This window comes from Alexandromys fortis, unplaced genomic scaffold, assembly GCF_014885135.2.
Source record: "Alexandromys fortis isolate MF-2015 unplaced genomic scaffold, M_Fortis_MF-2015_v1.1 scaffold_284, whole genome shotgun sequence".
Lineage (NCBI taxonomy): Eukaryota > Metazoa > Chordata > Mammalia > Rodentia > Cricetidae > Alexandromys > Alexandromys fortis.
Genome location: NW_026068160.1, coordinates 41,811 through 58,013, shown reverse-complemented (window position 1 = coordinate 58,013; position 16,203 = coordinate 41,811). Strand labels below are relative to the sequence as shown.

Genomic DNA, 16,203 nt, shown 5'->3' with positions numbered 1-16,203 from the left:
GGCTGGCCAGGAAGAACCAGGAATTACCGGGTGGCTGTAAAGGCCAAAGGTCACATAGGGTTTCCTGTCTACCCCTGGGAACTTCCTCCTTCCCAACCCCACACCCGCCTGCCCAGCTCCTTCCCCATCCCACCCCTTCCCAGGCTTCTGGACCCCACAGCTACCACCTAGCCAGCTCCTGCCCTTGCCCCAACAGGTTAGCGCTGCCCGGAGGCAGGGACAGCACAGTGGGGTTAGCAGGTAAAGATTTCAGAAACTCTCTCAGAGCTTTGGGGGGCACCCTCAAAGTCCTTTTCTCTGTGACCCTGAATTCTCACATCTTTGTCTGGGAGTTGTTCCACAGAGACCCTAGACCCTCCTCATGGAACTCCATCCACCAACAAGGCTCCCTGCCACCTCCTGGGACCCTGAAATCACAGCAGGCCAGAAACTAAGAATACTCCAGTCAGAGAGGGGGAAACTGAGGCACAGATTGGAGCAACCCTTGTCAGAGTTCACAGAAGCCTCTCTCCCCTATCCCCACTCCAAGATCCTGCTCACCTACTTTGGATCCCACAGATATTTTTGGAGTGTTGGGGGGAGTCTAGGCAGGGGCTCCAGCTCTGAGCCACGCCCCAGCCCCTCCATGTGGAAGTCTAGGCAGGAGTTCTAATGCTCAACCAGGCCCTAATCCTAGAGCACTCTGGGGACACCTATGTGTGCGTGCTGGCCGAGTATTTGTGGGAGGTGGTACCACTGTCCACCAAGAATCAGGCCTCTGTGAGGCTCCTCTGTGTAATAATTGAGCACCTACTGTTGCCCATAATGGAAACCGTCCCCGGGGCTCCTGGGTGGGAACTCACTCCCGCCTCCTTTGCCTTGGGTCCCAAACTCCTGGTGTGGGGGTGCCTGAGAGCTGCCCCAGGGTTGACTGTTGACAGGGGGCACCTTGGTGACCTGGGCATGTTTGAACCCAGCCTGCCACAGAGTAACGAAGGGACCACGGGGCCAGTCTCTTGTCACAGCTGTGCCTCAGTTTCCTCTCCCACATAATGGGCCTAAACACGGGCTATGACTGAGAAATAGTCCCAAGTGCAGAGTCGATCGCCTGGCCGACCTAATTTGGGGTGTTGTTGGTGGAAACCGAGGCCGGGCCAGGCGGACGAGGACAGTCCAGCCACCCAGCAGGAGCCGCACCCCTCCATCTATCACCTCTGCCTAGACTATCAGTCCTCAACAGCCAGGGTGGGACTGTTGTGATAACCCACAGCCCCCATTTCCTCCTGGCCAGGAAGGAGCCTGGCAGAGGAAGTATTAAGAGAAGTAATATAAACACTCCCCCTGCTTGGCGCAGCTCAGATCTGGCCAGGCAGGCGAGGGACAGTAAGCCTGCCCGACTGACGCTGCGCAAATGGGGCTTGCCATGGATCGCAGCCCGTACTCCCGCACGGGGGACGCGGCTCGTGGCTGCTGGTACTACCTGCGCTATTTCTTCCTCTTTGTGTCACTCATCCAGTTCCTCATCATCCTGGGCCTCGTCCTCTTCATGATCTACGGCAACGTGCACGCCACCACGGAGGCCAGCCTGAAGGCCACCGAGATGCGCGCTGACAGTCTGTACAGCCAGGTGGTGGAGCTGTCGGCCGTGAAGGCTAACCTGACCAAACAGCTGAACATCAGCTTGCACGCCAAGGAAACGGTCATGCAGATGCTGCTGAGTGCCAGGCGCGAGCTGGAGCGCCTCAACGCCAGCTTCCGCCAGTGCCATGGCGACCTGGTAAGAGGCGGCCTGTGCGCCCTGGGCCGCAGCACCGGGTGCCCCCAAATTCTAAACTGCACCCGAGAAAACGTAGATAGTCCTCCCATTCTTTGTTTCCAACATAGTCTTATGTAGTTCAGGCTGTTCTAGAACTTGCTGTGTAGCAAAGGATGTCCTTGAGCTCCCGACCCTCCTGCCTTTGGGATTACAGGCCGGTGTTGGTGTCGCCACGCCTGGTTCATGTGGTACATGCTACACCAGAGAGCGACAGCCTTTCTCCCTCCCTAACCCCAGCCCCAGATAGGGCCTCACTATAGAGCCCCCCAGGCTTGTTTAGATCTCAGGGCAATTCCTCTGCCTTAGTCTCCTGAGTGCTGGGGTGACAGTGGTGCCTCATGGGCTGGTGAGGTTCTTTAACAGTGTGATCACCTGCCAGAAAGGGCCTGCTGCCCGCAGCATGATTTTTAAAGTTAGGTTTATTTATTCCGCATGTATGTTTGCCCACCCGCCATGTCCGTGTGTGGAGGTCAGAAGACGCCCTTCCACTGTGTGGGCCCCAGAGATTCAGCTCAGGTTCTCAGCTGAGCTGTCTTTACTGCTGAGCCACCTTGAAGGCCTGACCACTCTGGAACTCATTGTATAGAGCAGGCTGGCCTTGAACTCACAGAGAACCACCTGCCTCTGCCTCCTGAGTACTGGGATTAAGGTCACTATACCCTACTCTCTGGAATTCATAATTTCGTGGCTAGGCCCGTCCACTCCAGAGGCAGAATACCCTCTCAGGAAACTTTCTGGGTGAAAGCGGGGTGGGAGCAGGTGCAGACCCCAGCATTGTCGACTGCAGTTGGGGTTTAGCTGGGGTCCTGCTCTGGCCAGTGTCTGCCCTGTGACTGCTCATGGCAGCTTCACAGAGAATGGGTAAATGGATTCTTCCTCAGTGTGACCCGGACGAACTGAGCCCAGGCGTGGCTCAGAGCTCAGCTCTTGCCCAGCATGCATGAGGCCCTGTTCCATCCCCAGCACCCAGCACCCAACCAAAAGGAATGCCATCCTGGGGCGTGGTAGCACACACTTGTCACCTTACTGCCTAGGAGCTGGAGCAGCAGGAGCTCCAGACAGCCTAGACTACAGAAGATACACGGGGGGGGGGGGGGGGGGGGGGGGGGGGAGGGAGGGAGGGAGGGGGGGGGGGGGAAAGAGAGACTGGGGGAGAGAAACACTGAGGGAGACAGAAGGAGGGAGGGGGGAAAGAGAGAGGGGGGGGGGCACTGAGAACACCGAGGGAGAGAGACAAACACTGAGAGAGATAGAGGGAGAGAGAATATAATTCCATAATTTGAGAATAAAATGTATAAGGATGTGTGCTCACCTAATTATCTTCCCCCTACTCCTCTTAAACTCTTCCTTTCTCATCGGTGAAGCAACTCTGTCCTCTTAAAAGAGCTTCCAGGGAACTGCAGACGTGTGGACTGATTTAAATGACAGGACCAGGATTCCTTTCTTATGTGTTTGCCCCCCAACACATACCCAGTTTTCCACCCCTAAAATGAACGATCTCTTAACCAAGTAGAGTATGTCTAACCTCACTACAATAGGGAAAGGCTTAACAAAAGGATTCTTTCTTTCTTTCTTTCTTTCTTTCTTTCTTTCTTTCTTTCTTTCTTTCTTTCTTTTTTAACCTTGGTTCTTACCTATCGATCTCCTTCTTCTCTGAGGTATTGGACATTGGGATGTGTTGCAGTTCGATTCTAAAAGGTTTCTGTGTGAAAGGCCTGCTGTTGGGCCTCTGAGAGGTGACCGGACCATAGGGGAGTGGGCTAGTCAGGAGGTCCTGGTGGGACCTTGTGTCCCACCCTAGGACCCCATCTTACCCTGTCTGTTTGCTGGCTGCCTTGGGGCAAGACTTCTCTACCATGGTTTTCTCTTACCATTTTTCCTTTAACACAAGCCGACAGTGAGATTGCCACTGAGCAAACCTGGTAAGGAAGCCTCGGTGACGTCCTCTTTGGGTTGGGTCGCTGCGACACCTTGAGGCAAATCAGAGCGAAAACAGTTCATCTGGCTTCCAGGTTAGGCACACTCTGTCATGGAGGGAAGTCAGGACACTAGGTAGAGTGGAGACCATGCAGGAATGGTGCTTACTGACTCAGTCCCAGACTCTCATCCAACTCTCTTCCTTCTACCACTCGGGCCTACCTGCCCAGGTATGACAACACATGTGTACATTAATTAGTAATCAATAAAATACCCTCACAGAGACACCGAGTCTCACACTGAGAGACATGGGGGGGGAGAGGGAGAAGAATGAGAAAGGAGAGAGAGAGAGAAAAGAGAGAGGGTGTTTTAGGCCCTTTCCCAGGTGGGGCTGAAGCCATTGCGTCCTGTGCTTGTCATAGACCTGAGATCCTGGAGACAGCAGTCCCCACACAGACCCCAGAGTGTCAGGCACAGCTGACGACGTTCACTCAACACCTCCCCACACCACAGTGAGACCAGGACGCTGCAGCCTTGGGCAGCTTCTGGCCCAATAACAGGGGTGCTGGCAGCCGCCAAATTAGGGGTAAAGCAAGGATTCTCCTGGAGAGGACAGGGTCCTAGGGTGGCCCAGGATAGTAGTCTCCTCCCTGAGACCAGTCTGACAGGGTGCACAGTCCCCTGGCCACTTGCCACCCAGGGTCAGGATCATTGCCAACACCCACTTGGCACCCCACACTTCCTCACTGGAGAACACAAGGTCCAGGCTTCTGGGTTTTACTTTTCCCAGAGGCTCCTCAATGCTAAGTGGGCACTGTCACTTGTCATACCCCAGCCCTGATTCTACATTTTTAGACTTTCCAGCCTGGGCTACATGACCTCCTGACTCAGGACACTGCGGTTCCTTGGCAAGCTGCCTTCCCTATGGTGGCCAGGAGCCCAGTGGCCACCCGAAATGCACCTTAGTGGTGTCTGTCTTGTCTCCCTTCCCCAAAGGACAAAGAAATGTGATTTTTTGGCCATGCTTCCTCTTCCTCTGCCTCCCCCCCCCCTTGTGCCTCATCTCTGTTTTTGTTTTGAGATAAACTTTTACTATGACCTTGAATTTAGAGTTTCCTCCTGTGTGGACTGACAGGCGACAGGCACAAACCACATTTTGCTTCTGTGGTAGTGGGCACAAAACCCAGGGCTTTGTGCTTGCTAGGCAGACAGCTGAGCCCCAATCTCAGCCTCTGTGTTTTAACCCTAGCACTTAGGAGGCCCAGGCTGGAGGACCTCCGAGAGTGAGAGGCCAGCCTGGTTCACACAGGGAGTTCATACAGCCAAACAAACAAACAACACACAAGACAGCCTTTCTCTGTGATCCAGGCTGGCCTCTAACTCCTGGGGGTTGTCTTACTTCATCCTGAGGTTACAGGTAAGAGGTGTCACACCTGGTGCATGAGGCTGGGGTTTGAACTCGGGGCTTTCTGCAAGTCCCTCACCAACTGAACTGGCTCCAAGCACTCAACCAATGAAGGAGCTCCAGTCCAGCTCTAGTCAAACTTTTGGAGGTCATCCAGACCTCCAACCCTCTAAGGATGTGGAGGGGGCCTCTGTGTGTGTGGCCCTGGAGATGGGTGCTCAGCCCTGTTGTATGCCCACACCTGCAGACCACCTACATAAACTACCAACGGTTCATGGCCGCCATCATCCTGAGCGAGAAGCAGTGCTGGGAACAGGTGAAGGAGAACAACAAGACCTGCGAAGGTAAATGCGGGTCCTGGCGGGTGGGTGGGTGTGGGGGACGACGACAACCTCAAAGCTTAGGGGCCAGCCTGGGCTCACCTCCTCTCGCCCCCCGCCCCGCAGCCTTGCTCTTCAAGCTGGGCGAGAAGGCAAAGACGTTGGAGATGGAGGTGGTCAAGGAGAAGGCGGTGTGCGCCAAGGACAAGGAGAGCCTGCTGGCAGAAAAGCAGCGTGTGGAGGAGCAGCTGTCGGCCTGTGGCAAAGCGCGGGAGCGGCAGCAGCAGGAGCAGCAGGTGATCGAGGAGCAGCTGCGCAAGGTGCAGTCCATGTGCCTCCCGCTGGATCACGACAAGCTCCATGCGGAAGCGCTGAGTATCTGGCGGGACTCGTTGATCCAGCGATCCCTGGATGGCCTGAGCTACCACTACTCTCCGTTGGCACCCGAGATAGTGTCCCTCCGCCGGATGTGCGAGCACCTGCCCACTCTCTTGAGCAACAAGGTGGATGAGATGGCGCGCGGGCTGCGCCTGAGCATCGAGCGCGTGACCCACGAGAACGCGGAGTTGCGGCGGCAGAAGCTGGAGGTGGAGCGCGGGGCTCAGAGCACGCAGGAGGCGCGGGCGCGTGTCGAGACGGAGGCGAAGGCACGCGAGAGCCAGCTGCGGGCGGAGTGCGCGCGCCAGACGCAGCTGGCGCTGGAGGAGAAAGCATCACTGCGCTCGCAGAAGGAAGGCCTGGAGCGTGAGCTGGAGGCGCGCAAGCGCGAGCTGGAGCAGCTGCGCACAGAAGTGGACGTGCGCATCAGTGCGCTGGACACCTGTGTCAAGGCCAAGGTGGGTCTGGTCGGCTGGGTGGAGATGGGAGCCCTGGGAACAGTGGGGTCCCGGAAGGGTCAAACTGGGAGTGGGTGGGAGCTGAGGACGGAGAATGCCACTGAAGGAAGGAAGCTGGGTCAGGGTTAGGGCCAGGTGAACTTAGCTCTGGCCAGATGGTGGGAACCGGGTTTGGAGTGGAGTTGAGTCCAACTGGAGGATCAGGGGTTCTCTGAAGGTTGCAGGTGATGTCAGCCTTGTGGTGGCCTTGATTTCCCGCCTAAGTTAAGCTCCTCCGTGATGCCTCAGGATGGTCTGGGTTAAGATCTAGGTTCCTTGAGCCAAGCATGGTCTCTAATCCCAACACTCAGCATTCACGAGCAGAAGGACCTCTATGACTTCGAGGCCAGCCTGTTCTAAATAGTGAGTTCAAGGACAGCCAGGACTACACAGAGAGACTGTCTCAAAACACAAACCATCACCAAAAAAAAAAAAAAAAAAAAAAAAAAAACAAACAAACAAAAAAAAAACCCACCCAACTAGGTTGCTTAGGCATTTGCAGGGCACAGAGGGCACCAACTCCTCCAACCTCTCCTTTTCTTTCTCCAGTCACAGCCAGCCACCCCGCCAAGACTCTTCGGCCCACCCCCAAACCCTCCGCCCATAGGTGAGTGACAACCAGAAGGGTCAGGAAACGGGACACCTGGCTCCCCACCCCATCTCTCCTCTCCGAGGCTGCTCACACGAACCCTCATTTTTCCTGCAGATCCTGCTAGTCTGGAGGACTTCAAGAAAAAGATCCTGGAGTCCCAGCGTCTCCCGATGGTCAACCCCGCAGTCCCACCCAGGTGAGACACCCACCCACTGAGATCCATCCCAGAACCATGGATAAAGAGGGAGGCAGAATTCACACCTTCTGCCTCTATAATGGAGGGATGGCAGGTATATCAGGGCATAATGGAGTACCTGCTGTATACTAGGGCATGGCAGGTATACCAGGGCATAATGGAGTACCTGCTGTATACTAGGGCATGGCAGGTATACCAGGGCATAATGGAGCACCTGCTGTATACTAGGGCATGGTAAGTATATCAGGGCATAATGGAGTACCTGCTGTATACTAGGGCATGGCAGGTATACCAGGGCATAATGGAGCACCTGCTGTATACTAGGGCATGGTAAGTATATCAGGGCATAATGGAGTACCTGCTGTATACTAGGGCATGGCAGGTATACCAGGGCATAATGGAGTACCTGCTGTATACTAGGGCATGGTAAGTATATCAGGGCATAATGGAGTACCTGCTGTATACTAGGGCATGGCAGGTATACCAGGGCATAATGGAGTACCTGCTGTATACTAGGGCATGGCAGGTATATCAACGCAGGACTTTGGACTGTGAGCTGGAGGAAGGAAAGCAAAGGGCCTGGTGTCCTGGGCAGCTGGGCTGGGCGGAGAAGGTCTGTGGATAGAGACCATGAGGTATACTCTGAGTGTCTTCCGTGTACTCTGTACCCTGTGTACCCTGTGCGTGTCTGAACGTGCAAACTGGAGCCCAACCCTGGCTACCATTTCTCATCATCACCCATTGTGATTCTTCCCTGTTCATTTATCTGTGTGTGGATGAGCGTGGGTCCTGGGGATGAACTTCACTGCTCCACCATCTTGCCAACCCAGCCACCATGGTTTTCGTCTTTCTCTTGAGACAGGGCCTCTATATTGGGCAGACTGGCCTGGAACTCACAGATCTGGTCCGGAGTGACGAAATTAAAGTCATGTGTCACCATACCTAGCCACCATGGTTTCTGACCCAGGGTTTCAAACTGGCCTGGCTGACCTGGGGGACTCCACCCCCCAGTCCTGTACAAGTGTGCCCATCCACCACATGTGGTAGCCTTTTCTTTTTCTTCCTTCCTTTCTCTCTTTCTTTCTTTTGTTTTGTTTTGCTTTTGTTGTTGTTTTGAGACAGGGTTTCTCTGTGTATCTCTGGCTGTCCTGGAACTCACTCTGTAGACCAGGCTGACCACAAACATACAGAGATCCACCTGCCTCTGCCTCCCAGTGCTGGGGTTAAAGGCGTGTGCCACCACCGCTCTGCCCACACACAGCTTTGTAACCTGTGTTCTGGGACTGAATTCAGGTCCTTCTGTCCCACAGCAAGGTTTCGTGGAGCTCTCTCCCTGCCCCAGCGCCTCGCAGAGTGGAAGCTGGGTTGGTGACAGGTCAGTGGGTAGAGGAGCTTGCTGCTAAGCCTGACAGTCCAAGTTCCATCCCCAGGACCACACAGCAGGAGGAGAGGGTGGACTCCAGCCGTGGCATAGGCACACCCCATGATGTCATGGGAGCCTGTGTGGTGCACACTGGGAAGTCTGAGGTCACAGCATGAGGCAAGGTGAAGATCGTCAGATGGGAACTGTAAAGTGACGTCCACAGTTAGAGACAGGGACTAGGGCTGTTCTTGGAGCGTGCCTAGGGCATCTGGCCCAACACCCACACCACCTTAATGTATCAGCAGCCCAGGGTTTCTCTGTGTAGCTCTGGCTATCCTGGAACTCACCCTGTAGACCAGGCTCGAATTCACAGAGATCCACCTGCCTCTGCCTCCTAAGTGCTGGGATTAAAGGTGTGTAACACATCACCTGCCCCAATGTGTAGCCCAGGCTGGCCTCAAATTCAACCTTCTACCTCCACATCTTTAGCATATCCTGCTGACTCACACCACATCAGCCTTTTTATCTCATCTCTGTGTGTGTGAGGGCCCTGGTGTCTGGTCCTCTGAAGGAGCAGCAGCCTTACTGCTGAGCTGTGACATGTATTGGAGGTGGTGTCTGATGTATGTAGCTTGGGTTGGCCTCTGGCCCTAGATCATCATCCTGTGAAAAGGCGGGACAGTGAAAAGTCAGCTTTCATGGCACAGGCTATGAACCCAGAACTTGGACGGCTGAGGCAGGGGGACTGCAAGTTCAAGACTACATAACGAATACTTCTTTGAAAGAAGGGAAGTAGGAGAGTAAAGAAAATATTGAACACGAAGAAAAGAGAGAGGAGTAGACCCCTCCCCTCCAGGATACCCTCCCACCCCATCCTTCTTGGCTGGGCAATCTCTATCCTGATGTCCACTTTTCAGAGGAGGGGACTGAGGACTCATCAGGGTCACGCAGGGGCTGGGCTGCCCGCCCAGGACTGTCCGGTCTCAGCTGAGAACGGGGGAAGTTTTTGACATTGTTTACCTTGAATGACGTCTGTGCTGAGGGACAATGCTCACTTAGGCCTGTGTTGTCCCCACCAGCCCTCCCCCCCCCCAGCATGCTAGGCAGGGCCTTCCCCAGGGACTGGGGCTATGCCTTCAAGGGGCTTCTTCCTCAGCGTCCAGAACCATCCTTCCCTCCCTTCTTGCTCTCACACTTGGAGGCGGATGCACACTCCCTGTCTGATTGTTTTATTTTGAGACACCATCTGGCTATACAGCCTTGCTGATCCCAAAACTCAGGCCAAGTGCCAGGTGGTGGTGGCGCACGCCTTAAACCCCAGCACTCAGGAGGCAGAGGCAGGTGGGTCTTCCTGAGTTTCAGGTCAACCTGGTCTACAGAGCCAGTTCCAGGACAGCCAGGGCTACACAGAGAGACCCTGTCCTAAAAAGGAAAGGAAAGAAGTGAGTCTGGGGCTGATGCCGGTCTCCACAACCGTGTAATTATTTAGTTTTGTTATTTTGAGACAGGATCTCATGAAGATCAGGAGACCAGGCCGGCCTGCAGCTCATAGAGATGCTCCTGAGCTCTGGGACTAATGGGGTACACCACCACCCCACGTACCACACATTCCCATTTTGTTCCTCAGTATTTATCTGTTTGTTTGAATTTTATGTGCATGAGTATTTTCTGTGTGTCTGCCTGTGCTCCAGAAGAAACCTGGAGCAGAAGAAGGTATCAGATCCTGGAACTGGAGTTACAAGTGGTTGTGAGCCACCATGTGAATGCTGAGAACCAAAGTTGGGTCCTCTGCAAGAGCAGCCAGTGCGCTTACCCACTGCGCTCAGCGTCCAGAACCAACTTTTAAAAGAAAATATTTCAACATCCAAATGTCTTTGTATATGACCTGTGTAGACCCCTGTGGAAACCAGAGGAAGACAACGGCGTGGTGTCTTCTGCCATTGTCCAGCTAATGCCCTTGAAACCAGGACTCTCACTGAACTTGGAGCTACTCGGGGCCCCAGCCCCAGCCTCCTGTGACCCAGGTATTTGGGTCACAGCTGCTGGAGCAGAGACACCCAGCTTTTTGTTGTTAGTTTTATTTATTTATTTTTGTTTCTTTGAGGCAAGGTCTCATTGTATAGCCCAGGTTGACCTCAAATTTACAGAGATCCTCCTGCCTCTTCAAGGCCTGAGGTTAAAGGTGTGCACCACTACACCTAGCCAGCACCCGGGTTTTTAACTGGGCTCCTGAGGATTCCAACTCAGGTCAGCTTGCTAGCAAGTAAGGTTTCTTCCCCACTGAGCTCCTACTCCCACTCTGTTTGCACTGCGGACAGGAGTTGGGGGCAGGGAGGGGAATGCAAACATGGTTGCAAATATCAAACAGTTGTTCCTCCTTTTGTTTAAAAATTACCACCTGATTTATTTGTCTGAGACTGCGAGAGCCACAGCATGCCAGCACCCTGTAGGCATCAGTTGTCTCCTCTACCCTGTGGATCTCTGGGATTGAACTGACTGAACTCAGTTCATCATGGCGGGGCTCGGTGGCAAGCATCTGAACTGGTTCACTGACCTACCGAGCTTCTGGTCTGTTTATTCGAACCAATTCTTCCTTGTGCATGAAGGTTCCATTCCTAAAGTTGGTTTGGGATTATTTTTTTGTTTTCTTTGAGGGGGGGTGTTGAGAAAAGGTCTCATGTAGCCCAGGCTGGCCTCAAACTCCCCGTGTAGCTGAGGCTGGCCTCAAACTCCCCGTGTAGCTGAGGCTGGCCATGAACTCCTGATCTTCCGGCTTTCTCTGCCCTGTGAGTCCTGACACTCAGGTCTCACAGCCTGGAGTGGGCTGGGGGTCCCACGTGGCCCCCACTCCTGACTCACCTCCCCCCAGTTGTCCTGCTGAGACATTCACTCCGGAACAGCCCCTGCCTGGAAACTTGTTTGGACAAGTGTGATGACCAGTGCCTGTCTTCTCGGTACCACAGGGGCAGGGGGAATCTCTGGGTGTTTGAGGCCAGCCTGATCTACCCAGTGAGTCCCTGTCTCAAAAACAAAGGAAGACAGACCTGAATGTGCTAGCCAAGTATTCGGCGTGCGGAAACGGATGTATCTTGTGAGGTTTCTCACAGTTTTAAACTGGGACTGATGGCGCATGTGCACATGTCAGAACATGTGTGGGGACTGGGCCGCTTGTAGCAGTCACTCTCTCCTTCCACCCTGTGGCTCCAGGGGACCCAATTCAGACTATCCTCCGCTCGCTGAGCCCTTTGTGGGAGACACAAACTCTGCTGGGATCTTTCACAGGGGCTGCTCATTGAGGAAGGGACTTTTAACCAGGAACCTAGACAAGGGAGGAGCCTGGGGATTCTGGGTAGCATGCCTGGGAAGGAGTGACCTCCTCATGGCTGTGGCAAGGACTTTTGGGGGGGGGGTCCCCAGAGTCTATGAGCAGTGCCAGGGCTTGGCCTACTTGGAGAATCACTGGTTCACTCTGGTTGATTTGGGGGGAAGTGACCAGGACAAGAACAGAGGTCACCAGGCAGTCCTAGCTGGGATCACAGCTGGAGCCAGGGAGGGGACTCAGAGCCAGCCTGAACGTGAGACCTAGGGGCCCCAGGGAAGAATTGGGGAAGGAAGGGAGGGGGAGAGGAAGCCAGACTTAGCTGCAGACTCCCCCTCCCCACCAGGAAATGCCTCAGCTCCACCTCTGACCCCACCGAGCTCCTCTACCAGGCGGGGGAGGGGGGAGGGGGGATGACGACGACCACGAGGGGCATTCTAGACAGAGATGCTTGGGGGGGGGGGGCGCAGAAGCCTCTCGGAATTGTTGGCACTTGGGTGGGGCTGTCCTGGGCTGGAGGGTTGGGGCCTTGGTGTCAGCTTCTGAAGCTGTGGACTCTGCTAGTCCTGAGGGTCAGGAGGGTGTGTGGGGCAGGCTCACTCAGACGTCTTGGAATGACTAAAGAAAGGAAAGAAAGGAGACGCTGAGGCAGGAGGGCTGTGAGTCTGAAGCCAGCCCCTGGCTCCTCGGCCTCTGTTGATTGCTGTGCTTTCTGCCTCTTCCTTCCCCAGTGGCTGAGGAAGCAGCTGTCGCGGGACCCTGGGCACGCGACTTGCCCACCTGTGGATGGGAGCAGCCAGATGCCCACAGCACTGGACACCGACTGTACCCCCATGCGCAGCAACCTCCATCCCCATGCCGCCCCTGCCCCGCCCCCCCCCACCCGCTGCTCCGCACCATCCCCCGACACTGGGTTTAAGGCACATACAGCTGTGGGGTGACCAGAATGGCACCCGTTCGCCCACCAAGTACCCACAGCTCAGCTGCCACTCTGGGCACCTCCTTCGGCTTCCTTATCACTCGCCTGACCCAGGAGGTGAGAACAGGAGGCCTAGTCTCCGCTCCCTTGGGACTTTCCAAGCTCCCCTTAAAGGCCCCGGCTGTTTCCAGGTCCTCCTGGAGAGTTTCCAGGCCTCCCCTGGAGGGCTTCAAGGTCCCAAGAAACACAAAACTTCATTAGATTTTAAACCCTTTTCCAGGCTCCTCTTCTCCCCACAGGCGAGGGCCCCCGTGGATCCCAGAGCCTGGAGGGTTGCTTCCTCACACTCTGCCCTTCTTGTGTCCCTTAAAGTTATTAGTGGCACATAATAAATATAACAGAGTTCTTTGAAGGCTGTCTCTATTCTTTTTCTTCGCTGTAGACTGGGTCTCACTGTATTCCTCTACCTCGGCCTCCTGAGGGGTGATTGGTGAGTGCCAATTGGAATTGGGGGCTACAGAGATGGCTCAGCAGTTTAGAGCACTGGCTGTTCTTGGAGAGGACCCAAAGTTGGTTCCCACATCACATGGCAGCTCACACCTTCCTGCATCCAGGGGATCAGCACTGGCTCCTGGCCTCCCAGGGCAGCAGAGAAGCATATAGAGTAGAACAGTACATCTTTAAATCCATGGCCAGCCGTGGAGGAGGCGCCCTTCAGCCCCGTCCTGCGCTGCGCGGCACGGGTGGCACCCCGGGCCCCATCTCCACAGGAACTGGGTGTGGTGGTGCATAGTTGCTGTGCCGGCACCGAGGAGGCCGAGGCAGGAGGGTCAGGATTTCAAGGCCAGCCTGGGCTACAAGAGACTCTTCCAATTATCAAAAATAAATTAAAATGAAAGCTATCCTGCCTACTGCTGGTGCAGAGTTTGTAAGGACCCAGACGCAAAGCAGAGCGTGGCTCCTGTGGAAACCAGCCCAGCGAGAGGTAATAGAACTCAGCCGAGCACGGTGGAGCAGGCATGTCAGCACCGGTGTGCGGGTGCCGGACTGAGGCAGGGGACTGAGGTGTGAGAACAGCCCCCTAACCCTGACAGTGGAGCAGGCATGTCAGCGCGGGTGGGGTGCGGGGCTGAGGCAAGGGACTGAGGTGTGACAGCAGCCCCCTAACCCTGAAGCTTGTTCCTAAGAATCCGGCCGCAAGCAGGAGCCGTCGATGGAAAGCAGGCAAGACGTGCCCAGGAGAAGGCTGCTCCCCCAGTACTGGCCTGGGCGGGAGCGGGGGATGAATCACGCGGCCGGCAATGCCACACTCTGCCACTGCTCCTTGGGGACAAAGCTGCGATATTTCCTGGATCCGGAAACACGGGCGAGAGCCTGTCACTGCAGGAAACACTCGGCTGGGTCCTGGCCAACCGGGCCACCAGGGTCAGCCTGGGAGGCCGCCGGGACAGCCGGGCTGGAGGCCCCAAGGAACTGGGGATGTCCCTGGCCCTGAGCCTGCGCCCTGTGATGAAGCCGACCTGGTGACCACAGCCTGATTAAGAGCTGATATTCACAGTCCTGGGTGCGAATCTCATTCCAACTCGGCCTGTTTCCTCTCCCCAGACACCGTGTCCCAGATCTGTAACCTCAGCTGCTCGGGAGACTGAGGCAGAAGGGAGCTTGAGCCCAGGAGTTCCTGGCCAGCCCAGGCCACACAGACACCCCACCTCTACCAACCACAGCAACAGTTCCCTCGAGTGGAAGCCCTGGGGCACACAGTCCATCCCTGACCTGACTACTAAAGACAAGAAAAGGCCTGTTGCCAGCCGCTGCCTCAGTAGGGTCCTGTACTGGCCCAGAGCCGTCTTTCCATCATGGAGTCGGTTTCTCTCACACCCCCGCCCATGGCTCCCCATCACCCTACAAACAAGGTCTAGTTTCTTAGCCCCCTTGTCAGCCCAGACCTGTGCAGCCCTAGCTGCTCTCTGAATTTCTGACTAGGCTCATTTGCTTGGTTTATGTTTGAGACTAGAGTCTCACTCTGTAGTCCCAGGCTGGCCACCAACTCAGAGATCCTCCTGCCTCTGCCTCACCAAGTGTTGGGGTGGAAGACATGTACCCCCACACCTGGCTAGCCCCATTTAAAAAAAACTGTCCCAACATCTGTGGAGCTGACCTTTCGTAGCAAGCTTTCTGCCTCAGCCTCCACAATGTTGGCGCTGCAGGTGCATTAACATGCCCGGCATTGTTTTTCCTTGCTAGAAACATCTCTGTTCAAGACAAGGAGTTGCAAAATGAATTGTCAAACTGTGCATGGGAGGGCGATGTCTCCATGGGTGAGAGTACTTGTTGCTCAAGCTGGAGGAACTAAGACTCAGTTACAGAACCCACATAAAGGCTAAGGTGATGATTTACCTTAAACCCAGTGCTGTGGGGAGAGACGGGAGGATGCTGAGCACTTGAGACCTGACCTGTAGGGTCGCCCCCTGTGCCCTCGTCTGGCTTATATGTCCCCTTGGATCTGCACGCCCACAAGTTTGAACTGCGCCACACACACCAACGAACAAGGGGCAGGGGCTTGGCTCAACTTTGTCTGACCCCTCCTACAAGGGATTACCAAGGTATGATCCTTGTCCCTTGGGGCCCCAGTCTCATCCTGGCTCCCAGGCCCCTTGCAGTGCTCCCTGTCGGAAAGGGGCCCAGTGCCCGGTCATAACCGCCTCCGCTGGGTGAGGCCCTGACTCTTTGGGGATTTCCTGCGTCCTCTATAAATAACCCCCCGCTGCTTCCCACAAACTCCTCACCCTTCTTGGAAAAAAGGGACAGCGGCCAAGGCCTCCACGCAGCTGTGTGCCAGCCCCGAGGCAGGCGGCCCGCAGTGGGCGAGCTGCCCAGAGGTCTGGCCCCACCCAGGGCGAGGCGCCAGGGGACCCTTACCCCGTTCAAGGCAGGATCTGGCTAAGTAACCCAGCCAAGCCTGGGACGAGCGCTGGAATGACAGGCGTCCTCATTGATGAGGACGCGGCTGGGAGTTACGCGAGGGACGCTCGCCCTCTGCTGGCCGATTACCGCTACACCAGGCGACCCAGCCTCCTTGACGCCCCCTGGCGGCCTCAGCAGATACAGCACAGATGCCTCCTCTTTAAGGTCTGCCCCAAGTCCAGGACAAAGACTTCCTCCTTGTAACCATGCCTCGAAACCCAAGTGCTGACCCCAGTGCCCTACAATGTTGCCTGTTACAGAGGCCCTGACAAAGTTCAACGTGGGGTGTAATTGACTGCTCGAACCATTTCCCTGAGCCTCCGTTTTCTGAACGGTAAATTGGGAACATTTGTGCCCGGTCGGTGGTGCACTGGTGAGGATCCTGGTGACTGAGGCCACCGCCATCTTCAAAGACTCAACCTCAGAAACTAAAATTAGGGGCTGGAGAGATAGCTCAGTGGTTAAGACCTGACATCCTCACAGACAGACATGCAGTCCAATGCACATAAAATAAAAACAAAGTATTTTCTTAAAAAAG

The 16,203-nt window shown here is 55.3% G+C and overlaps 1 protein-coding gene across 1 annotated transcript; it reads left to right on the top strand.

The window, feature by feature from the left end:
- The first annotated feature begins 1,326 nt into the window (after positions 1-1,326).
- Positions 1,327-13,113, top strand: Plvap (plasmalemma vesicle associated protein). Its single transcript, XM_050127762.1, has 6 exons — positions 1,327-1,756; positions 5,365-5,461; positions 5,564-6,273; positions 6,862-6,919; positions 7,019-7,100; positions 12,514-13,113. Exons 1-6 carry the CDS (start codon positions 1,391-1,393, stop codon positions 12,518-12,520), a joined length of 1,320 nt encoding a protein of 439 aa, XP_049983719.1. The 5' UTR covers positions 1,327-1,390; the 3' UTR covers positions 12,521-13,113.
- The last annotated feature ends 3,090 nt before the right edge of the window (positions 13,114-16,203 follow it).